The sequence below is a fragment of the Galendromus occidentalis genome, unplaced genomic scaffold (genome assembly GCF_000255335.2).
Source record: "Galendromus occidentalis unplaced genomic scaffold, Mocc_1.1 scf7180000075458, whole genome shotgun sequence".
NCBI lineage: Eukaryota > Metazoa > Arthropoda > Arachnida > Mesostigmata > Phytoseiidae > Galendromus > Galendromus occidentalis.
The window spans coordinates 112,088-131,838 of NW_003803448.1; the positions used below are offsets into that span (position 1 = coordinate 112,088).

General features: G+C 52.2%; 1 protein-coding gene across 1 annotated transcript; it reads left to right on the forward strand.

The window, feature by feature from the left end:
* The first annotated feature begins 2,889 nt into the window (after positions 1–2,889).
* Positions 2,890–16,553, forward strand: LOC100900514 (zwei Ig domain protein zig-8). The gene is made up of 9 exons (XM_003737318.1): positions 2,890–2,957; positions 3,108–3,216; positions 3,377–3,449; positions 10,901–11,103; positions 13,968–14,190; positions 14,424–14,551; positions 15,786–15,975; positions 16,064–16,251; positions 16,543–16,553. Exons 1-8 carry the CDS (start codon positions 2,890–2,892, stop codon positions 16,210–16,212), a joined length of 1,143 nt encoding a protein of 380 aa, XP_003737366.1. The 3' UTR covers positions 16,213–16,251; positions 16,543–16,553.
* The last annotated feature ends 3,198 nt before the right edge of the window (positions 16,554–19,751 follow it).

The following is a 19,751-nucleotide window of genomic DNA, read 5'->3' on the forward strand; positions in this document are numbered from 1 at the left end:
TAAATGCAGTCAACAAAAGCGGAATGTAGATTCGGATCGACGCGCATAGTCTCGTTAGCTTTGTTTACCATGGAAGAATCCGAGCAACCCCCCGACGCCGTGGCAGCTGGTCTCAGGACAGTCCGGAAGCATCGAGAAATCTGGATACTTGCGGCACATCGATTCGCGCGGACTTGATCTGCCGAAAGCGCTGGTGACGGTCCGGCTTTTGTCTCTCTGACAGCCCTCGGCCGTCGCTCTGGAAATTGATCCTTCGACTTATTAATTTCTCTCGATGGCTGAATTTTTCCCTTTCCGCATTCACTTGAAACGAATTTCGGAAGTTGAAAAAAAATTTATTCTCGGCTCAGCAAGCCGATGAAAGCCGGCATTATCCCGTGGCTGTTGAACCTGACGAACTCTGTAGAGGGCGAAAGCCTGGAAGGGTTCAGGGAGGGTCTCCACAATAAATTCCCATTTTCCGGGCTGTTTTCCGCGCTGCTCTCATCGCCACTACCACCAACGATATCGGGCTTCCGTTCCAAGGCCGCCACTATCAGCGTCACACTTCTCCGGGAAGAAAGCCCACCGCTCTACAGCGCTTAATGTTCTGTCGAGCATCTCGGACAGGGCGAGCTTCTCGCCTGCCGGACAGACTCGAAGCGACGAGCGAGCGGGTGGTCCGATCGACCGACCGACCGACGCGGATGGACCGGTGGCTTCCTCCAGTTCCCGTGTCGAAGTTTCTCTCTTTTCTGCAGCTGCTATGGTTACGTGGTCGAGTTTTCCTCGTTTTCGGCACATTCTCCCCTCTCTTCCTTCAGCTGTTCCTCTGATCTCGATATCATGCCTGATCCAAAGCGGGTTGAGCTTCGGTTTGAATTCTTCTCCGCGCCGTCTCAACAATGCTGTGAGCCTCTGGCGGCTCTATCGAGAAAATGTAAAGAAGGAAGATGAACTCTGCCAGCTGCCGCTGTCGTGTTGCCGTTGTCGAGAGTCCGGGCTACTTTCTCAAACTCACGACCTGACCTGGACTCTCCATTTCTCGACAGCCCGACATACAGATGAAGTAAACATCGACATTCATCTTTTTGTCGCGGGAGTCCACCGGAACTTCGACCGCGACCGACAGATGGGAGCGTGCCACGTCCGGCCTGCCTCGCACCACGACGCAAGGCTTGAGAATGCACAGACGTGTCGGAGCTAAGCATGACGGCGCACTGACCTTGCGGCATGGTCGAGGCCCGAAAGTGACACTTCTACGTTCTCGAAAACCTGACGGATGCCTCGAGTCCGCCAAGTCGTCGGTCGGTCCGACCCGCCGTCTCCCCGCTCATGACTGGATGTATTTGCGCTCATCCCGCGCAGATTTTTGTGCCACGTTGGTCACTCATTCGGTCAGTCATCTGTCATCTTCAATAGACATCTGAAGCGCCTGCGCGAGCCTCGCTTCAATTAGTGCCAATGGCAGCTTCAAGGCAAATCCGTCAGTGGAAGCTTTCTGGCGTAGACGGCTTCGCTTCTCCGTCACGGTCCGCTGGCTCTCCAGAAGACCTCCGAGCGGGGACGACCTTTGTGACGTTCTCCTCGACAAAAAGTTTCTCCGATCCACGGTGATTTTCCGTGCCACGGGACGGAAAGTGTACGATGTCGCTGAGTCGGCTCCGGGCTCAACGCTCGTACAAGATCGACCCACGCAGGGTCAGTAATAAGACGATAAAAAGCAATTCCTGCTAAGTCTGTTTACGGTAGCCTAATACCGCGTTACGTATTCCGAGTCGACGTCGTCATCGTCGTGGTGGGAAGAGATAATTGATTCTCGGCAGGGCCCGACCGCCGCTGATCACTCTGGAGACCGAGGTAATCACAGTGAATCCATAGACCGATTTCCCTCATATAAACCGATAGACCCCAAGTGGACCGCACAAAATTTGAGAGGAGAGCGAACTTCGTTCGATCCTCCTTCCCTTGAGACCAGGAGCAAGTCGACGCAACGACTCAGCGCGGAAGCTAAGCGCTCACTATCGAGGTTCCCAACTCTCGGAGACTGACGGCTTGTTCGAAGTTCGATTCGAAGAGTCGTCCACATGAATAAATTTTCAAGACGTTGATTCCAGATTCCGAATGTAGAGTCAACGGGAAAATCGCACGCTGAATACAGCTGCCGAGGGTCCGAGTAAATACAGCTGACTACGAGTTAGTCCGATCGTTCAAGCGTTCGTATGAAAAATGGACTCCCATCCACGGCGAGCGGAGAATAAATAGTCTTACTCGTACATGCCGTCCGGCATTGCGATGCAAACGGATGAACATCATCAGTGGCAGCGCAAACTAGCTTCCCACAAGGAGAGAACGATCATACGAAAAGCCGGAGCTCGGAAAGCTGTTTGGCAAGAGCCCGCTTCTGACCGACGCACAGCTCGTCCGTCCGTCCGAGCGAGCGTCCGTCCAGTCGACCAACAGACCGATTCGCCAACAGCGGAGCATTGAACAAACATCTATACACTACGGCCAAATGGACAAGGAGGTGGAATATCTATCTCGAGTGTCTCTTTCTTTTTCCTACTTCCCGCCTCCCACTCGCCCATGGCGATTCCTGTTCGAGGGGGAACCCGGGCTTGTCGCAAACATATTCGATTCACGTTTCCTTCTGCTGTTCCTCTGGCGGCGAACTTCGGTCTGCGATTCCTTCCTCCAGAATGGGTTTTCCCATCCGGAAATCGACAGAATATCCGACGATTATTCCACGAGATTCGGGAAATCGGGAATCGCAAAGGGACAGAATCACGAAAATGCTTCCTGCGTGACAGAACCCCCAGTCCCCTCCTCGGTTCTCTCGACGGCGACTTGCGACTTCTAGTTCACGAGCGGGCTTCGTCAGAGGGAAAAATTCCTCAAGGGAGGGTCGCGATGTACTTCTACATCCTCCCTTCGGAAATAGGTTTGCCCAGCGAAGTTCGTAAAGTGGAAAACCTAAAGTAAATAGCCATGCGCCCTCCTCGGAGCGGGCTAAGGAACGACTCCTTCCCCGGAGTCTATCGGTGCCGCCTCTGTCGCAGCCCCAGCAGTTGTTCGCCGGCAGGCGGCAAACGCTTCAGAGACGCATAAAAATGCCACAGCAATTTAAGAAAACCACCGTTTTTGCTCGACCAGAAGAAACCGGATCAAATCGAAGCCAAGATAAACGTGTCCTTGAAGGCGACCGGCAGTCCGCTCGCTCGGTCGGAAGCTCGGACGGTAGGTGGGTGGGACGACCGTACCTCAACCGGTACTCCGTTTTCATCCACTTGGGAGCTGAACAGAGAGCTCGAGGGCTCTGACGATCGCGCTCGAGAGCGACCGTCGATTCCGGCAATCGTGCCATGGACCTAATTGAATCTCTCGGTCCTGTTCACAGAAAGAAACACATGGAAAACATTCGGGATCGACTGCCACGAAAAAACTGCGTGAAACAATGTTGCGTCTTGCAGGTACGCGACAAGCCTGCGTGTGATCGACCGAGAGTTATCCGTCGGGTTCATGGCGATCCAAATGAAATTTTGATTTATATCCAGCTGGGCGTGATAGGGGCTATTTCTATTAGGGATCGTTCATGGCGCCGCGGCGCGCGGATGGACGTATCGTTTCCACTTTTTGATTTGCTGGGGATGTCGACGTCGTCCCCGTCGGCAGATTATTGGTGGAGTCGATGTCAAAAACCCGCCCGCTCATGACGTTTGTGGCACGACGAGGTGACGCGACCAATCTATCGGTCTCTGAACGAGAAACTCATCTGGTCATTCATCTTCCTACCTAGCTGGTCGGAAATTCGTTCGCGATCTTGAAAGATACAATTCCCGGAAGGAAAAAGGCTGGGTCGTTAGGAAATGTGTAGTTGTAGTGGGTTCAATATTATATCTAAAATCCTTCGCTCGCTCGGTATGAACTTTTCCGAGCTCATTCGAACGTCTATATCTCAATACGCTGAGGTAGCTTCCATCAAATTGTCGCCCATTCTCAGAGAGCGTTCACAACCGCCATCTGCCTGGTCCGCTACGAAATCGTTTTGAGCGAAAACTATTCAATTGAGGAGGAAGCTTTGAAGAGGTAAAAGTAAGAGAACGATTCCAAAGCGATTACTTACTCACGAAATCTGTAGTGAACGCTGTTTTTTGTTCTCCTTTCAAAAAGAAGCCGTCTCTCCCAAAATTTCTTGCCACTCGAGTGTGTCGCTTCTTTGGTTGACGGTCTGGTATTCTAGAGACGCTCTCTCGCCTCTCGGGTGGTTTTTAGGCGACTTTGAAGTCTTTTTAGCAATCAGTCATCTTTCCGCGGAGGAGAATTATTGTCACATTCTCCACCAGTTTTTGTACTCGGCTGATGTATTCCTAGAAGCTCTGTGGTAATCCGATGAAGGCGAAATTTCTCGCGGCCGGCGACCTGCCCGATGACCAGAGTGGATATCGACTCGTGAGTCGTGAGACAATGAGGGATCAACCGATCAATTATCCTGCGAGGGCTCAAGAAAAGTTCAGCGATTTTTGCCCTCTGCACGAGGAGAAACCTCTGCTCTGTGATCGTCAGACGTATATAGATATTCGCGGCATAGAAAGATGAGACACGCACGGAGTCTCACGTTTCGACAGAACTTTTTGTTTATATTTCTGTGGAAACCATTCAAAATTTTTGAATGGATCGTTCCCTGACCCTCGGAATCATAAACGCTCGCCGCAGAATAAGGCTGGGTCGAGACAAAACGATGCATGGCCTTCTAGGTCGTCGGACTGACAGACGGGCCTCGACGGACCGAGAAACTGGCGGGCCCGTTGGTGAACGCTTCTATTCTAAGAACGAGGACACGAGGGATGCCAAAGAGGCAGTCGGCACTTTCCGAACCGTTGTTGTATGTTTACTCTCGAACGTCGTTTTTTCTCCTGTTTTCCTCCGAAGAATAGAGTTAACGAATTATAAGTCGGGGGAACGCAAAGACCTCCGACAATAACTCAATAAGAACTATTGCCCAAGCCTCGCAAACGAGCCGGTGCACAAACAAACTCGTTCTCAAAAACACGCAATTACGGGACGCCAAGGGCAAACAAATGCGTGACTTCGCAAAGGTATCAAAATAATCGATACGTCGATCACTCAATGCGCGAGGACCCGCGCTAATAGATGGTGATTCTTCGCTCTTGATACTTTCGGGAGTTTTCATTTAAGCTCATGTTTGTGTGATAGGAAAGAAGTAAACGCTTCTATCGACACGCCGAGACCGGCTCGTGAGCGCTCGAGAGGTCTTTTCCAAAACCAACGACCAAAGATGGAGAGCACGAGAGGAGCTCAATGTACGGCATGGGTTTTTCGTGATCGTCAATCGTCGAGATGATGATGATGACGGTCCATCCTCAAATAACGAGTTGCGAATGAATTCTTCATAGCCGGGAGCTCGCCCTCGGAGGGACATTGAACGCTGAACCGGAGGTTTCGATATAGTTCTCTATCGACCATATTCTCCCATTCGAGTTCTCTGTTAATTCACAATGACGTGTCTCTCCTCGCTTGCGACGGCGACGCCGAAGAGCTCCATGGCCGTGACGAGCCGCACTCGCCGCCGCCACTGTCGTCATCATAGTTCATAGTTAAAGTTCTCCCTCTCGTCATCGTTTTCATTCGTCTGCCCTGTCTCGTTCGAAAGGGAGGGAGGCTCGTCCGATGTCCCGCTGAGAGGACGAGGATCTATATCTGAAGGGTTCAATACGATTCCTGAGTGCCTTCCGCTCTGTCCGTCCGAAACAACGTCCTCATCCAGTCAGCGGGGAGCGGACGGCCGCACGGACAGGCACCGGAGACGAAGGAGTGAGAGGGAAGAGATGTGCCGCGATCGCAAGGCTGTTCCGAGAGAACACTGCGCCATTACTCATTCTGATTCCCTCATGACGACTAGTCGGAAGGCTTCCCTTTTAGTCCCGAGCTCTTCTCCACTGCTCCTCTTGCAGAGGATCTTCTCGACGAAGTGACAATGAGACCTCGGTCCGCTCAAGTGTCCGCTTATTTTGTTTGTTGGATCGTCGTCCCTCGCCCGACGCGGCTCCCGGCAACGACCATCGCGAGTCGGCTGATTGACCGGGGGATGTGCTCGTAAATGATTAACTAAGGAATGAGAAACAATTTTACGGGGAAAGCTGAGACACTTCGCTTCATGAGACGCCTCGTAGTAGTCACCGATGGAACTTCGCTTGTGGTACGGCGGCACGGCGACTGTAGATCCCTCGGAGGCTTTTAATCATCGGGATGAATAGGATCCTCGACGATTGGATCGGTGGAGCGTGCTCTTCCCGGCTTCGACCTATGTCTGTATGTACAACAAAGCTCCGACCTTCAGCTCGTTGGAAATCAAAGCGGGGACGCGGAGATACATCGTGAATGTCTAGTTCGTATTCTACGACAGTCGGGAAACTAGGAAATTCGAGAGGGCCTGTATTTCTCTAATTGATTGGTGATCCCAAGATCCAAGGATCGACGACGAGACATCCGCGAAGTAGAATTTTTTTCAATCGAGGAGGCGAATCTAGAGTTCCGTCCTAGATATCTAGTTCCAGCGATGAGTCGTGAGTTTTTGTAAGCGTAGAGCCTTGTCGGCTCCCGGAACGGCGCTGAAATGTCCCGAAGCTATCGATAGGTTTACAGTCCTCGCGTTCCCGTGGCGGTGATCCGTCAACTCGGCGAGCATTGCCCACAGATGGCGAGCCCGTAAACGTCCATCTGAGCGTCGCTGTTCCTTAGCTGTCGTTCGATTGCGATTGATTTTCATCGCGGAGGATAGGAGCGCAGCCCAGAGCTTCAGGCAGGGTTTCGAATGTCAGGTCGGAGCCCGAAGTGTCGATGCCTGATCGTCGATATCGATCACCGCGGATGAAATGTCTTGGAAATTACGAATATATGCGCGATAATACGCGACTTGAGTGGGGCATGATGCTTCTTTGGCATTATACGGACGCTTTGAAATCCTATTTCCCCGGCCTAAGACCGAAGCTTTGGGATGTGAGTGTTTGCTCTGTTCATTTTGAGGCGATTAAACAACTAATGCTTCCCAGTGGTGCTGGTGGTCACAGTAGTTCGATGTTTACACGTCGTTCATCGCCTTCAGAGTGGTTCTCAATTTGCGCGGAGCGATGCCGATCGGAGAAGACAGCCACTGCTTCGACGCAATCGTATGGAGTCACGTTCATTCCAAGGCGGGCACGTTTTGGACCGTCGTAGATCTGCCGTGGCGGCTTTTGCCATTCTGTATGCTCATTGCGTTGTCTTGATGTGCGACGTGGAAACCATGGGATGTTTCCGCGAAAACAGCTGAGTGGAGATTTTTTCTCGCTCCTTCCAATGCGGCCCGTTCCATTCGGAATCGCCGCCTTCTCTTCATTTCTTCAACGTTTCATACTCTCGTCTTCTCTCGCATCTCAGGTTGCTCAGAGCCCCTGTCGGCCAATCGCTCATGATTTGACGCTTTGTACGAGACGGGCTTGTGACTTCCAGGCCCTTTCCCTTTGTAGCGGCCATCTGGGTAGGTTTGGTTGTCTCGAAAGCAGCTGAGCCGTTGGTTCGCTGGGGATTCTGCCAAACGGACGCCGAGCTCGTTCGTTCGCACTTCCGACGCACTTTCTGCTCCTCAAGTTTTCTTTCTGGCTTTCCGTTCTCCCTGCGCGTGTTTGCCGAGAGTTTTTCGAACTCTCGTCTCGCCGCTCTTCGTGAAACGTTTTTGCTATGAAAAGCGAGACCGACCGATGTAAAAACCACTAGCGGAGAAACCCGTCAACAAATTATCACGCGGATGAAGGGCGGCTTTCTTTTCTGAGCGAGCTAGGCGAGATGGGCTCTATCGTTTTTAAGTTCAAGCGTTTTTACTATGACTTTCAAGCCTGGCCAGCAAAAACGCTTCCAGTCGTTCCTCAAGCCACTTGAGGCTCGCGTTGCAACATTCGTGCCCCCACACAGTGATATGTGAGGCAAGGATTACCTCCCCGGCGCGAGATCCAGGTCCAGAGCGAATCAGCGGAATCTCGGCGGAGATCTGGCAATACATCCCACAAAACTGACGCCACTGCATTCTCTTTCTAGAAAAAAAAAACTATGCGAGAACGAGAAGCCCTAGCACTCCGGAGGGATCAATCATGATCAGGCGACGGAGGGTTTTCTGCGAAAATCGCCGCAAAAACCAACCTATACGCCAATACCTCATGTCCACGAAGGCGCTCGCACGGGGAAGCTACGGGATGAAACGCTGAGGAGCGTGACGCCGCCAGCCGCCGAGATGGAGCTCGAGGTGGCGAAAGTTGTTGGAAGCTTTAATTTGATTCTGGCCGTAATTGAGTGGCTACAAATTGTACATCCGATGCTGCAGCATGGGTCGCGATCGTGGCCATTAACGTGCGCATCGTTTGCTCGATCTCAATTTGGGGCCCACACCCTTTCAGGTGGGGCGCTTCCCCGCTTGGCTGAGCTCGGACCGGCAGGGATGAAATTCACGGGACGGAATAAAATGCGCGGGGCGGATTGAGCAATGAATATGCATCGGATCACTCAGGCCATAGCTCGGAATTCTGAGAATATATGCATAAATAGACCGGAACATTCATTCGAAACACGCGAGGAACAGAGGCCTGATCCGTTTCTCTCCGCGGAAGCACCCGCCCGAGTTTGACCGCGAGTATCGGAGCTCATGAGTGGCGAGGATGAAACGATTCCCACGATGCCAATGAACCGAGCGAGACGCGTCCCTTGAAAGATACCACGGTACAGCACTGAGGAGGGATGGAAATCGGCTTTCGCATATTCTGGAGAGAAAAATTCACAGGAGGAGCTTAGGAGGTCATCATCGACGTCTCCAGGAACCGAGAGAGAACCGCGAGCGGATATCCTAGCTCGACTTTTGCGAACCTTGATGCGGCGGCAGAAACCCGATTCAAGGCTTCGAGTTCGTCGTGAAATCATAAATGCGGAGCCGCTCCGGAACGTTTCCATTAGAATCGGTGTGGAAGGTTCCCGACACGGACGCGTGAAATCTCCCGAGATGAGCGAGATCGCGCAGGTTGATTTGTCTCTCCTCGATGCGGCCACTCAAGAAGTCGCTTGTCGATCAAAGACGTCTGGCTTCGCAATAGCCTCGGGCACTCGACAATGACGAAAGTGCGCTTCGTAATCAGTCTCGATCGGAAATTCTTGACGGATCGTGTGCGCCAAAGCAAGCGACAGACGCGTTCTCCGAGTGTTTCACCTTTATCGCGATCTTCTATTTCATCTTAATCGAGTATTCTTCCGTTTCCCCGGAGCTTGTTGCCGTTCGGGCTCCGAATATCGATGGAAGCAGCGCGGAATTTTTTACAAATCGGCTCCGGCTCGATGTTTTAGAGCGACGAAAATTGGAGTTCTGGAGGGGAGAAAAAAGGAAAGATTGGGAATCTTCGCCGGGGGGCCGGAGCATGTGGTGCTCTTCTTAGGATCGAGCCGAGCAACACCTGATCGAGCAAAATAAACAACTCTTCCTGTACTCGAGCGCTTGCTCAAGCTCTCCCCACGAATCGAGGGGAGATTCGGAAGCAAAGGCAGGGAACAGCCCGTGGTGGAACAGCCTTGACCGCGTACGATTCCGAGAAGAGATTCAGACGACTGACTGAGTAAACAGTTTCCGTTTGTTTTACTCCGGGATGACTCGACGGAACCCTGTGGAGTCTAGAGTTTTGAGCTGTGGATTCCAGACCAGTCAAGGAAAAACTATTATAGTTTAACTTCAGTGGCCGTCTTGTATGGCGCGACGCTACTCCCGACCTCGACCACCTATCGACAGATCCCTCACCATCGATTATTGAGCCCCCGGAATGCACACTGCGTTCATCGGAGTCCAACGCATGGATCCGATATCTCTCTCACCTTGTAGGCGCCACCATGAACAAGAGGTCGGCGGACGATCTAAATTCGTTTCGAGAGGACGGAATTCAAGACGCTCGGACCCTCTCGGTCCTGGACTATTCCTAGATTTCCAAGGATTGCTCAACGAGCAGGCGGGTCTTGGGTGCCTTTGGAGCGGATCTCTCCGCATTTCCGCGGATCTGCCTGCTAGCTCGCAAGGCGCAACGAATTTTCCGTAATTCGAGGACCGATGATATCCTAGGCTGTTCTCTCCTCTCGGTGAAACTTGCCACAGACAGTCTATATGTATGAGTAGAGGTTTCCACGAGCTCAGGTCCTAGCAAACTCGCTCTAGGTTCTGAGACGAGTCAGAACAGGCGTGCTCACCGACGTCGAGAGCGGAGCCCGGGTCATTTGTGTCCTTGCCTCTGTTCGAATATACTTGGCTCCGAGCTAAATTGGTTCTCCGTTCGCTCCCGAGACGGTTCTGGGCCGATTGAGGGTGGAAGTTCTTGAATTGGGAAGAAAATTGCGAGAAGAAAAAACACGATTGCTTTTCCGAAACAATGAGTGCACCTAGAGGGGCCAATGATTAACAGCCGAGAGCTTTGCTGTAGAGGAAGGGGACGGGATGCAAAGGGTACAGGGGAAAAAGTCGGAAACCGAGGGAAGTCGGAGGAATGATGGTTCGAATTGATATGAAAAGGAGGAGGAGACGCCCCACGGAGTCTAAGTCAGCATTAAATTGCGAGAGCGTACATCGTGCGCGGTGTAAGTGTCGAGGGCGGAATCCGAGTTTTCCATACGATTCCGAGCTCCGGGGAAAGAGTCACAGACGCTGGCGAATGAATGATTCCCGCGACGAATTTTTTCTCAGGATCCGGGACCTCTGGGACGAGACTCCTCCGGAGCGCGGTTTCCGGGAGAAATTTTGAACAGCCATCCGACGACCGATCTTGGAGTTAGCCGAATTGATCTGACGGACTTCTTCGATGCGCGTCCATGAATTCAGAACTAAATATTATTGTCATGTTCTTTCCAGGTCGACACGTGAGCCACCATCGATTGATGATGTCGAGTGAAAACGACGTTGACATAGATGCGCTCAATCATCTGAACCATCTCGGACGTCAAGAAAGAGAACGGCCGGTCATAAACGAAAGTTTGACTCCTGTCAACATCACGGGACAACTCGGAGCTACCGTGTACCTCCACTGTGTAGTACACAACCTTGGGCAGAAGACTGTGAGTAGCTCCCCGGAGGTGCAGCTTTACATTTCCGCATTTTCTGATAGCTCTTGCCTGTCTGGTTTCACCGGAGACAAGAGAAGTGTACCTGGAGCTCCAGCGTCGATAGATAAATGATTTCCCGTCGAGAATCTCGTCCTCCTGGGAGTGGGTTCGCCTCTCAGTTTCACGAAATTCTTCTCGTGTTACTCGTCCTCCGGAACGTGAAGTATTGTCATGCCGCTGTTGGTAGACTAGACTGTCTCTGGGGGTGAGAGTCAGCGGCAGCAAGATTGGCAGGAAAATATTTACAACATGATAGAGGACCTGTCATTGACATCATGTCTCCAGAGAGTCAACCGAACCTCTGCAGGTTCCCCCTTAGGCAGGTAGGCTCCAATTTTTATTTTCCTCCGGATGCCGACAAAAGTCAAAAGACTTTGCCGAGACCGCCAGCTGGAGGGAGGCCGGCACGCCGACTTGTAGAAGGAAGGAGTAGGGGAAATGAGGACTGATTTCAGAGAGGCTGAGCGAGAGATTCGAATAGCGGGGCGAGGGGCTCTGAGCTTCCAGAACGAGAGCGAGCGAAACCAGAACGGGGAAAATTTTGAGGAATTCGAGAGCGTCTGGTAGTGAGGAGGTATCTGGGAGGTGGAAAAGTGGGAGAAAAAACAGCCCAGCGGCCTGATCCGTTATTTGAATAGCGGCCGAGCCGGCAGAGACAAACTGGAAACGCGAAAGAGAACGAGACCGAGGCAGAACGGCTCGAGATGGAGGCAAAGAGCCCATCATTTCGGTCACGTCGTTTACTTGTACGTTGGACGTTTGTTCGCGTGCCAGACCGGTGGGTTTCGTTCGTTCGAACGACTCGTCGACTTTGAGGCCACCGTTCGCAGTAGCGGTTCGGCGGTCTCACTTGCTAGCGAAGACGCAAATGGAGCAGCTAGTTTGCTCTTTCACCCAACCAGTCTCAAAGGTCAACGTTTGAGGATTCTTAGTTGTTTGAGAAGCGAAAAGAAAAAACAGTAGAGAGGGAGACAGTGCTCAGATGATGAAATTCTGAGTCTTCGAGAGTATTACCGTGCACAGGAGCCGGCTATCCGTACTGCAAGGGTCCACCGTCCTTCTTTGAAGGAGAGACGGCACGACCAATCGAGAATTCTAAATTGGTAGGTCCCAGTTTTCTCTTTCCTCCGGCATGAGAACGGTTCCAGCAGCAGAGGCCCGAGTGTTCCCTGTTCCATTCAACGCGCTAGTACCGTTCCTCTGCGAGACATCACTCGATTAAGGAATTATTATCCCAGATATCTGCGGGAGCGATCCGTCATCTCTCGACAAAATCCACCACGCTGGTATTCGGAACAGCTGGCTCGCAGGATAGGCTATCGCCGTTTATCTGTCAAGATCGGTGATCCGATCTGATCTCGGAGTCTGATCTTCCGCCGAGGGACACGTGTTGCGTGCAGCGGTTTTCGAGACCGGCGATGGACTGGTGTCGTGGCTCTCTAGGTGGTGCCAGAAGAAGGGGTGTGGTTTCCTCTTCAGACGCTCTGAGACTTTGATAGACACGCTAAGCCGTTAGCGGCACGGTAGAGCCAGGCGGAATTCGATTCCTACGAGCCTAGCTGACCTACTTGATTTTTTCGGCGCGATAGTTTGGGATGAAAGTTGGACTTTTGACTAATTTACCTCCCCCCCCCCATCGCTACGTTCCACGGTCCGTACGCGAATAGCAGGGTCGATGCCGGCATGTTACCACCGACTTCCTGGGCCGTTCCGTCTCGGATCCGATTCTTGCCGAGCTCCGAGTTCGCTTTCATGTTATCGGGGGACGTCGGAGGTGGAGACAAGACCGGTCGTTTTTTTCTCGCTCGCCCGCGCTCGAAGCAATCCGAGCGACTCGGAGCGCGCTGTCCTCGTCATTCTTCCACACGTCGATATCAATCGTAATTTTCGGAGGAAGCGTCGGATCGAGCACGCTCGCGTAGACGTCCTGATGTAGAGCGAGTTACGCGATCCGTCTTGAGCGCAATTGTGTAGCGACTAGAATAGTTCTCCAAGTCGATAGTTCTCGTCTATTCGTCCTCCCTGCTCCTGCTTCGCCCTTGCTAGACACTTTCGAAATTCCGGAGGACTCTCAGCTAGGAATTCTTTCGAGGATCGAGCGGAAATGAGAGATGAGCTCCGGTGAGTTCTTGAGCTATTTTCCGTCGTCTCTCGCTCTGCCTGGCGACAATCGGCAGCGAAGGGCGGGGAGACGCAATCCTCGCGAGTTCGCCTCGACGTCAAACAACGTTAATGCACTTCGCGGACTGGTTGAGTGTGTATACATTCGGTTGCGTAGTGCGTCAGCCTCGAAAGCAAACCATCGTAGCCGAACCATTCAGAACGTGACTTCGATGCGCATTGATGATAGTGATTTGTGGCCGCATGAAGGAGTCTAATATTGTTGGCACAGCGTTTCCGGAGATCACGGCCGCAGCAGCAGCGAGGCTCTCGACGCGGTGGTAACTTCCTCAACCGAATCGAAGGCTCTTCCACCGCTCGGTCCTGATCTCTTTCAATGCCCTGATCCATTCGTTCCTGGTTTCCGTCTCGAAGATTCGTGTCTGCGTGGGAGGGGGCTGCTCGAACACGAAAATCGCTCTGTCTCTCGAACCCACGTAGGAGCCGCGCGGAAATGTTCCGAGGTCGATCGGTCGGATCGAGGCGGGAAGAGATGGAACAAAGATGAATTCGTGGACGAGCGATCGAGGAGAGGGAATTTAGATTGCTCCGTGCTCACCTCGGATGGTGGATCATCGCGAAATATCGACGAGGTCGTAGGTCTCGTCGCTCGTGTCCTCCCGGCGTTAATGTGTTTTTGAATTTCGGAGTTGCAGGTGACGTGGCTCCGCCGATCGGACTATCACATCCTGACGGTCGGAATGATGACGTACACCACGGACGAGCGATTTTCCGCCGTGCGTGGAGATGGTATTAACGACCGCGACGACTGGATGCTCCAAATCCGTGCCGCGCAGAAGGCCGATGAAGACGAATACGAGTGCCAGGTCAACACACAGCACCCGATAATTAGCATCATCGTGAAACTAAATGTTCTCTGTGAGTAGCATGCCTTGACTCGAGTGCAGCCGCCTTTATGGTATCGCGAAATTCAAAATTTCGTAAATTAAAAAAGAAACTAACCCGATGTTGGGATCCTTTCGTGAACGGAAATGATTGCGATCCATCGTCTCGATACCGGGGGAAGGGGATCGGTTTCCATGGGTTTGCACCGAGATCCCTGTCCGCTTACTAAGGCTGTCACTATTGTACCTTTCATGTGAACTGTTCAGCGCCCCACGCCATGATCTTAGAGTCGCCGGAGCTGTACGTGAACAGCGGAAGTACGATCAATTTGACTTGCGTTATTCACGATCGGCCACAACCCCTCGCCCATATTTTTTGGTACCACGGTGATAAGGTGAGTTCTAAGCAAATCCGGCCGCTCCCGCGCTATCTCAATTGCAACATTGTAGGCTTGGGGAAACAATTCGAATTTACGGACGCATGCAATCGAATCCGGCAGAGGCCATTTAATCGAACATGAAGTCGAACATGGAGTCGAACAGGAGGTTGCGTCAGTCAGGAGTCGATCGGAGACGCCGCCGTCTAGGTCAACGTTACACGATCGCGTGCAGCGAAACCTTTAGATAGCGCCAGACATATCTGGCGCCGAAGGCGCATGTCTTCGCCACGCAACGAGATAAACGCTTTCTCGAACTCGTTGTTTTCCTGTATGTTCCCCTGCCTATCTCTCGTTCGCGTCTTCCTCGCTCCGGGTCTCCCGCTGGTTGGCTTCTCGTTGTGATTTCGCTCGGATGCACTCTAGAAATTGGCGTTCAACGAGTGAGCCAACCGACCGAGCCACCGACCGACCGATCGGCGCTCGTTGATGATGACGACGACGAAGATGGTACTGACAACGCCGGAGCGATGGACCAGAGCAAACAGGCTGATTTCCCTCAATACTTTCACTTATCATAGTGCCTGTTGTCGCGTCCCCCGGAGCTCGATTTCAAGAGACCGCTCCGTCGGCAAGGGTCCTGAGCCCTGGCATGAAATCAGGCTTGAAATCTCAGCTCTTGCGCTTCGCTCGTCTTCTGGGGAATATTTCGTTTTTCCCTCATTTCATGATCGATAATAATGGGGCGAGACCGATCTAATTACATTCTCCCGCGACGGAAACCCAGGTATGATGTGTGTTTACCCTCCCGAGCTCCACGAATCCCGTCGGATATCTCGAATAGATTCGTGTAAAAACGCACCTCCGTTAGCTACCATGAAGAAAGACCTGAGAGGCCGATCGCTCAGGTTCGGGCCGCGTATTTGTCGCCTGCCGTTATCGTCCGACGGCGTCGCAGTCGCGCCGCCGTCAACGTCGTCGCGGTCCTGAAAGCGAATTGATGCCTTCTCATTATCTGAGGCTTGTTATCAGTTCGTGCAGTAGCAGCAGCGTCTCTCCCATTAACGAGGCCAACAACAACAGCAGCAGCAGAAGCGAAGCCTTGCAAGCGAAGCAAGACCACTTCGAGCGCAGCTTTTCGGCCGGCGTAATTTTTTTCTGTTCCGGTACCGACATTAATCTAGTATTAATAATGGCACCACCGGTGGCGTAACCGTACTACGAGTAAACGGAGGGCCCGAATCCGTTTCAGGTGATCAACTATGAACCCCACAGCTATATCACAATGCTGCCGCCGAGCAGAACGCGGCCCGATCAAGATCGGTCGTCGACGCAAATGTCGCGTCTGCTCATACATAATGCCGACAAGCACCACACGGGCAAATACACCTGCGCGCCCGTAGATTCGACGCCCGCTTCCGTGCACGTCCACGTGCTGCACGGTGAGCGTCATTTACGGAAACCATTGATTTTTCGCCTTCGAAAAAAATGTTTGCATATCGCTAATGATTGGCTGATCTTTTTTTCCAGCGGAGGAGCACTTAGCGCGGAAATCGCACGAAGCCAGTGCTGCAGCACCGACGAGTAATCCGCAGTGGTCGACGTCGGTTGTCCACGCGGGTTTGCCGCTTCTCGCTCTCGAGCTGCTTTTCCTGCTCGTCGTCGCGCGGACCACGTGACAACACCTGGACTTTAGGTCCTGTAGATTCCCGTGTCAGGTGAGTCCCGCCGGATCGAGACCCTAATGTGTCTTGGAGTTCGTCAGCGATATCCTCCAGGGGGTGGAGGGAGCATCGAATCATAGGGGGAAAAAAACGCAAACTTTCGAGATGTTGTGCCCTGCGAGATTTCTCCAGTCGCCGAATTACGAGACCAAGCAGCTCTTGACGCGGGAATGGAGTCGGGCTGAGGAAGTCTGCGAGTTACTGCTGCAGATCGGGGATCGTAATGGGGAACGAGCAAGCGGCAAGGGTGCAATCCAATTAATGAGCCGTGTTGATTCGTTGCAGTCCTCGCGCAAGTCGGACTTCACCGTGTCCGCAGTCGCTGCCAAGGATGCTCAACATTCGAAGAAGTCGTTTTCGCCAGTGCCGACTTCCGAGTCTGAGGATTTCATTCAGGGCCACTACGCCACCGTGAGCGCCAGAGGAACGTTCCTGCAGCTGCAGACGTCTGCATGTTCGCTGGGGACGACCCAGTATCCGCTCGGATCCTCGAGGCAGGGTACGGATTTCGTCTGAAGTGAATTTTTTTCGTGGCCAAAACTCTTCACGGTGAGCACGCGAACGCTCCTGGCAGCTAAGCAGGTCCGAGCCTTAGACTCCGTTGAATGTACATAGTTTGCTAACAAAAGAATCCAACGACCCATTTGTACAATGCAACTGCGGCTCGCGCCCTTCACAATGAGTAGGCGTCGCAGATTTCCGCTGTTCTTTCCTGAAACTCTTGGAACCTTGGAAGTTGACGATGCGGAAGATATTTTCCAAGAAAGCCCCGACTCCGGTGCGGACTTCAATGGGAAAACTGTGGAGTCGAGGCTAAATAAGGATTGGAGGAATTCTGAATGAGCCCAAGGCTATCGAATGTGAGTCAGAGCCCGATTGCAAAAAGACGCTGCGAGAGAAAATACATTCGTGGACTTGGTGTGATTATGAGAGAGCGCAAAGACTAAATTTTGTTCGGACTGTGATATAATGTACATAGCATATGGAAAAGAAGACTATAACTGATCGACAGAAGAACTAACAAATGTCAATACTACGATGATCATGATCGATATAGAGAATCAAATGAAATGATCTATTTAAAAAGAAAACAACAGCGTCCTTTCTCTTAGAATTAGTCCGTATCAATGGGAACCCTTCCCGGTTTCCACTGGAATCAGCAAAAGAAGAAAATCAATACTGGATGGAAGTAACGATGAACCCTCAGTATTCCAGCTCCGTATCAACTCATTATCCGAATTCGCGAAACATTCACTGCTTTCAATCAGACCCTCCTCTCTGGCTTTCTCTCCAGCGCATTCTCACAGCTCAGCGGCGCAGCGGGTCCTTCGTTCGCGACACGGTTTATATCGTTCCTAGAGAGAGCGTTGAAGGTCTCGGCTCGAACTGTGAAATTTCCACGAAGGCGGCCGTTCAGCAGCCTGAGAACGCCAAACTCGTTCGGAGAAGTATGCTTCGTCGACATCGGTCTCCGACCGAACTTCTCCTCGTGGTTGAGAATGCATCTGGACTTCGAGCGGAAAATTTTCGACACATCCCGAGTGCTCGGAATATTTCACCAGCAACCTCGTTACAACGATAATCCCCAAGGGAAGACGTTCTTACGCCGGACGTGAATTATAGTCGATATCGTAGGATCGAGCCGGAGCTCGCAGACTGTCCGGAAAAGAAGTTCACTCAAGTGTTGTCGTTCGAATTTTTCGGAAAAATAGGGTACTCAAAAGGTCCACCTCAAATCGTCAGAAGAGCCCTTATTCGGAATTTCCGAAAATCGAACAGTTGCGAAATCTAAAACCATCCAGAACTTAAACCAGGCTCCTGCAGCCGATATCGTTTTTTTCTTCCAGTCGTGCGGAATAGGACCTGTCCCCGGGGGGGGCGCTCCGTGACATAGCGAGTGAAACGCTAGAATTCTCGGCTTGAACCTTCCGAAGGCTTACCGGAAGAGCATATGTTGTGATAAAAGCTGAGTGGGTGTATAAAACGTTTCGATTTTTGCTACGGGAAGGCAAGCCTTTCGAAACTGTCAGGCGCCACGGAGCTCTTCTACAAAGGGAACTCACAACTATTTATTACGATGTGGGTTTGTAGAGAACGAGACGGCGATGTCTCCGACGACGCCGCACCCGATGGCGACCGACACTCGGAGCTGTAATTGATGATGCGAAGGTCAATTGTGGGAAATGATCATCGGAAGGAGCAGAGCAAAACGTTCCTCTTCGTTTCGCCAGCTGACTGACTCACTTTCCTCCTTCATTCCTTTCTTTCTGTGTAGAGGCTGCGACGGCGTCCGACGTCTCAAGTTCCGCGTCCGTCACCCAAGCCTCACACTTCAATGTCTCAAGGAAGTGGCGCCATACGGCAAATACGGCCTTCTGGTCTCGTATGTGGCAAGTGGATGACGAACGTGCCCGAAGAGAATAACAAAAGGCAGCCGTCACGGGTCACGAGAAACTCTTCCGCTCGCCTTTCTGCCGCTGCGAGGCTATTCGACTGCCTTCATCAACAATCCAGTCGTCCTCAGCTGCTCTCGAATTTCGGTTTGCTCGGCTGGATTCTCGCCCGGCTGCTTTGAATCGTAGGCCGGAGAGGGATCGGTCTTTCGGTGTGTTGGCATTGTTGGCCGCCTCGGAACTGCGTCGCTTTTGAGGGACCTATAAATAGGAATTAGAAACGTCTAAGCCTCGAGAGTCATTTCCGCTCCTCCTTGCGACCTTTTTCCCTCGGAGCCGCTGCATTTGCTGAGGCTTCTCCCTCCCCCCCCACTCCCACCGACATCCGCCGAGACTGGGACGCATGAATTTCCAACGAGGCGTCAGTCAATCATCGCGTGAAATAATCGTCCGCACATGCCATTGATCCGATTCACGGTGAAGGGGGCAGGGAGAAGTCGGAAAAGACGAGCTGAGGGGGCTGCGGGTCGGAAGCTAACTGAGATAGATGAAGAAAACGCAGAGCTAACACGGACAAGTCGACGGATGCACTCGCAGCGAGCGTGTTCTCCATCGAACCTATCAGAAAGTCTCCAGGGACCTGTTTTCCGATCGAATTCGGAATCGATCTGCATATCACTGAAGCCTTTCATTGCCCCGATTATGACCCTTGATCACTGAGCGGATCGAAAGGTTGGAGAGTTCCGCTCCCCGGGGCGAAGCGGAGATAGCGATGCTCGATCCGAGGGGGCACGAGGGATTATCGCGACCGGCCCCCATCGACGTGAGACAATGGATCTAGAGATATGTACAAGCCGAGGGTGGGAATTCGTATCAATCGAAGCAGTTCACCATCGAATCACCGGGGATTTCTATCGCCAGTTTCCGCAACATCCCTCCCACTGAATTTATCGTTCGCTCCCTACTCGTGGAATCAACGTTCACGCGATGAATGAAATAAGCAATGGAATGAATCTGAAAATATTCGGAAACATTCCCTGGCCCTCCCCCTCTATGCGGCGTTAAGTGTGTTTCAGGACCGATAGTCGGGATATTCCTCCT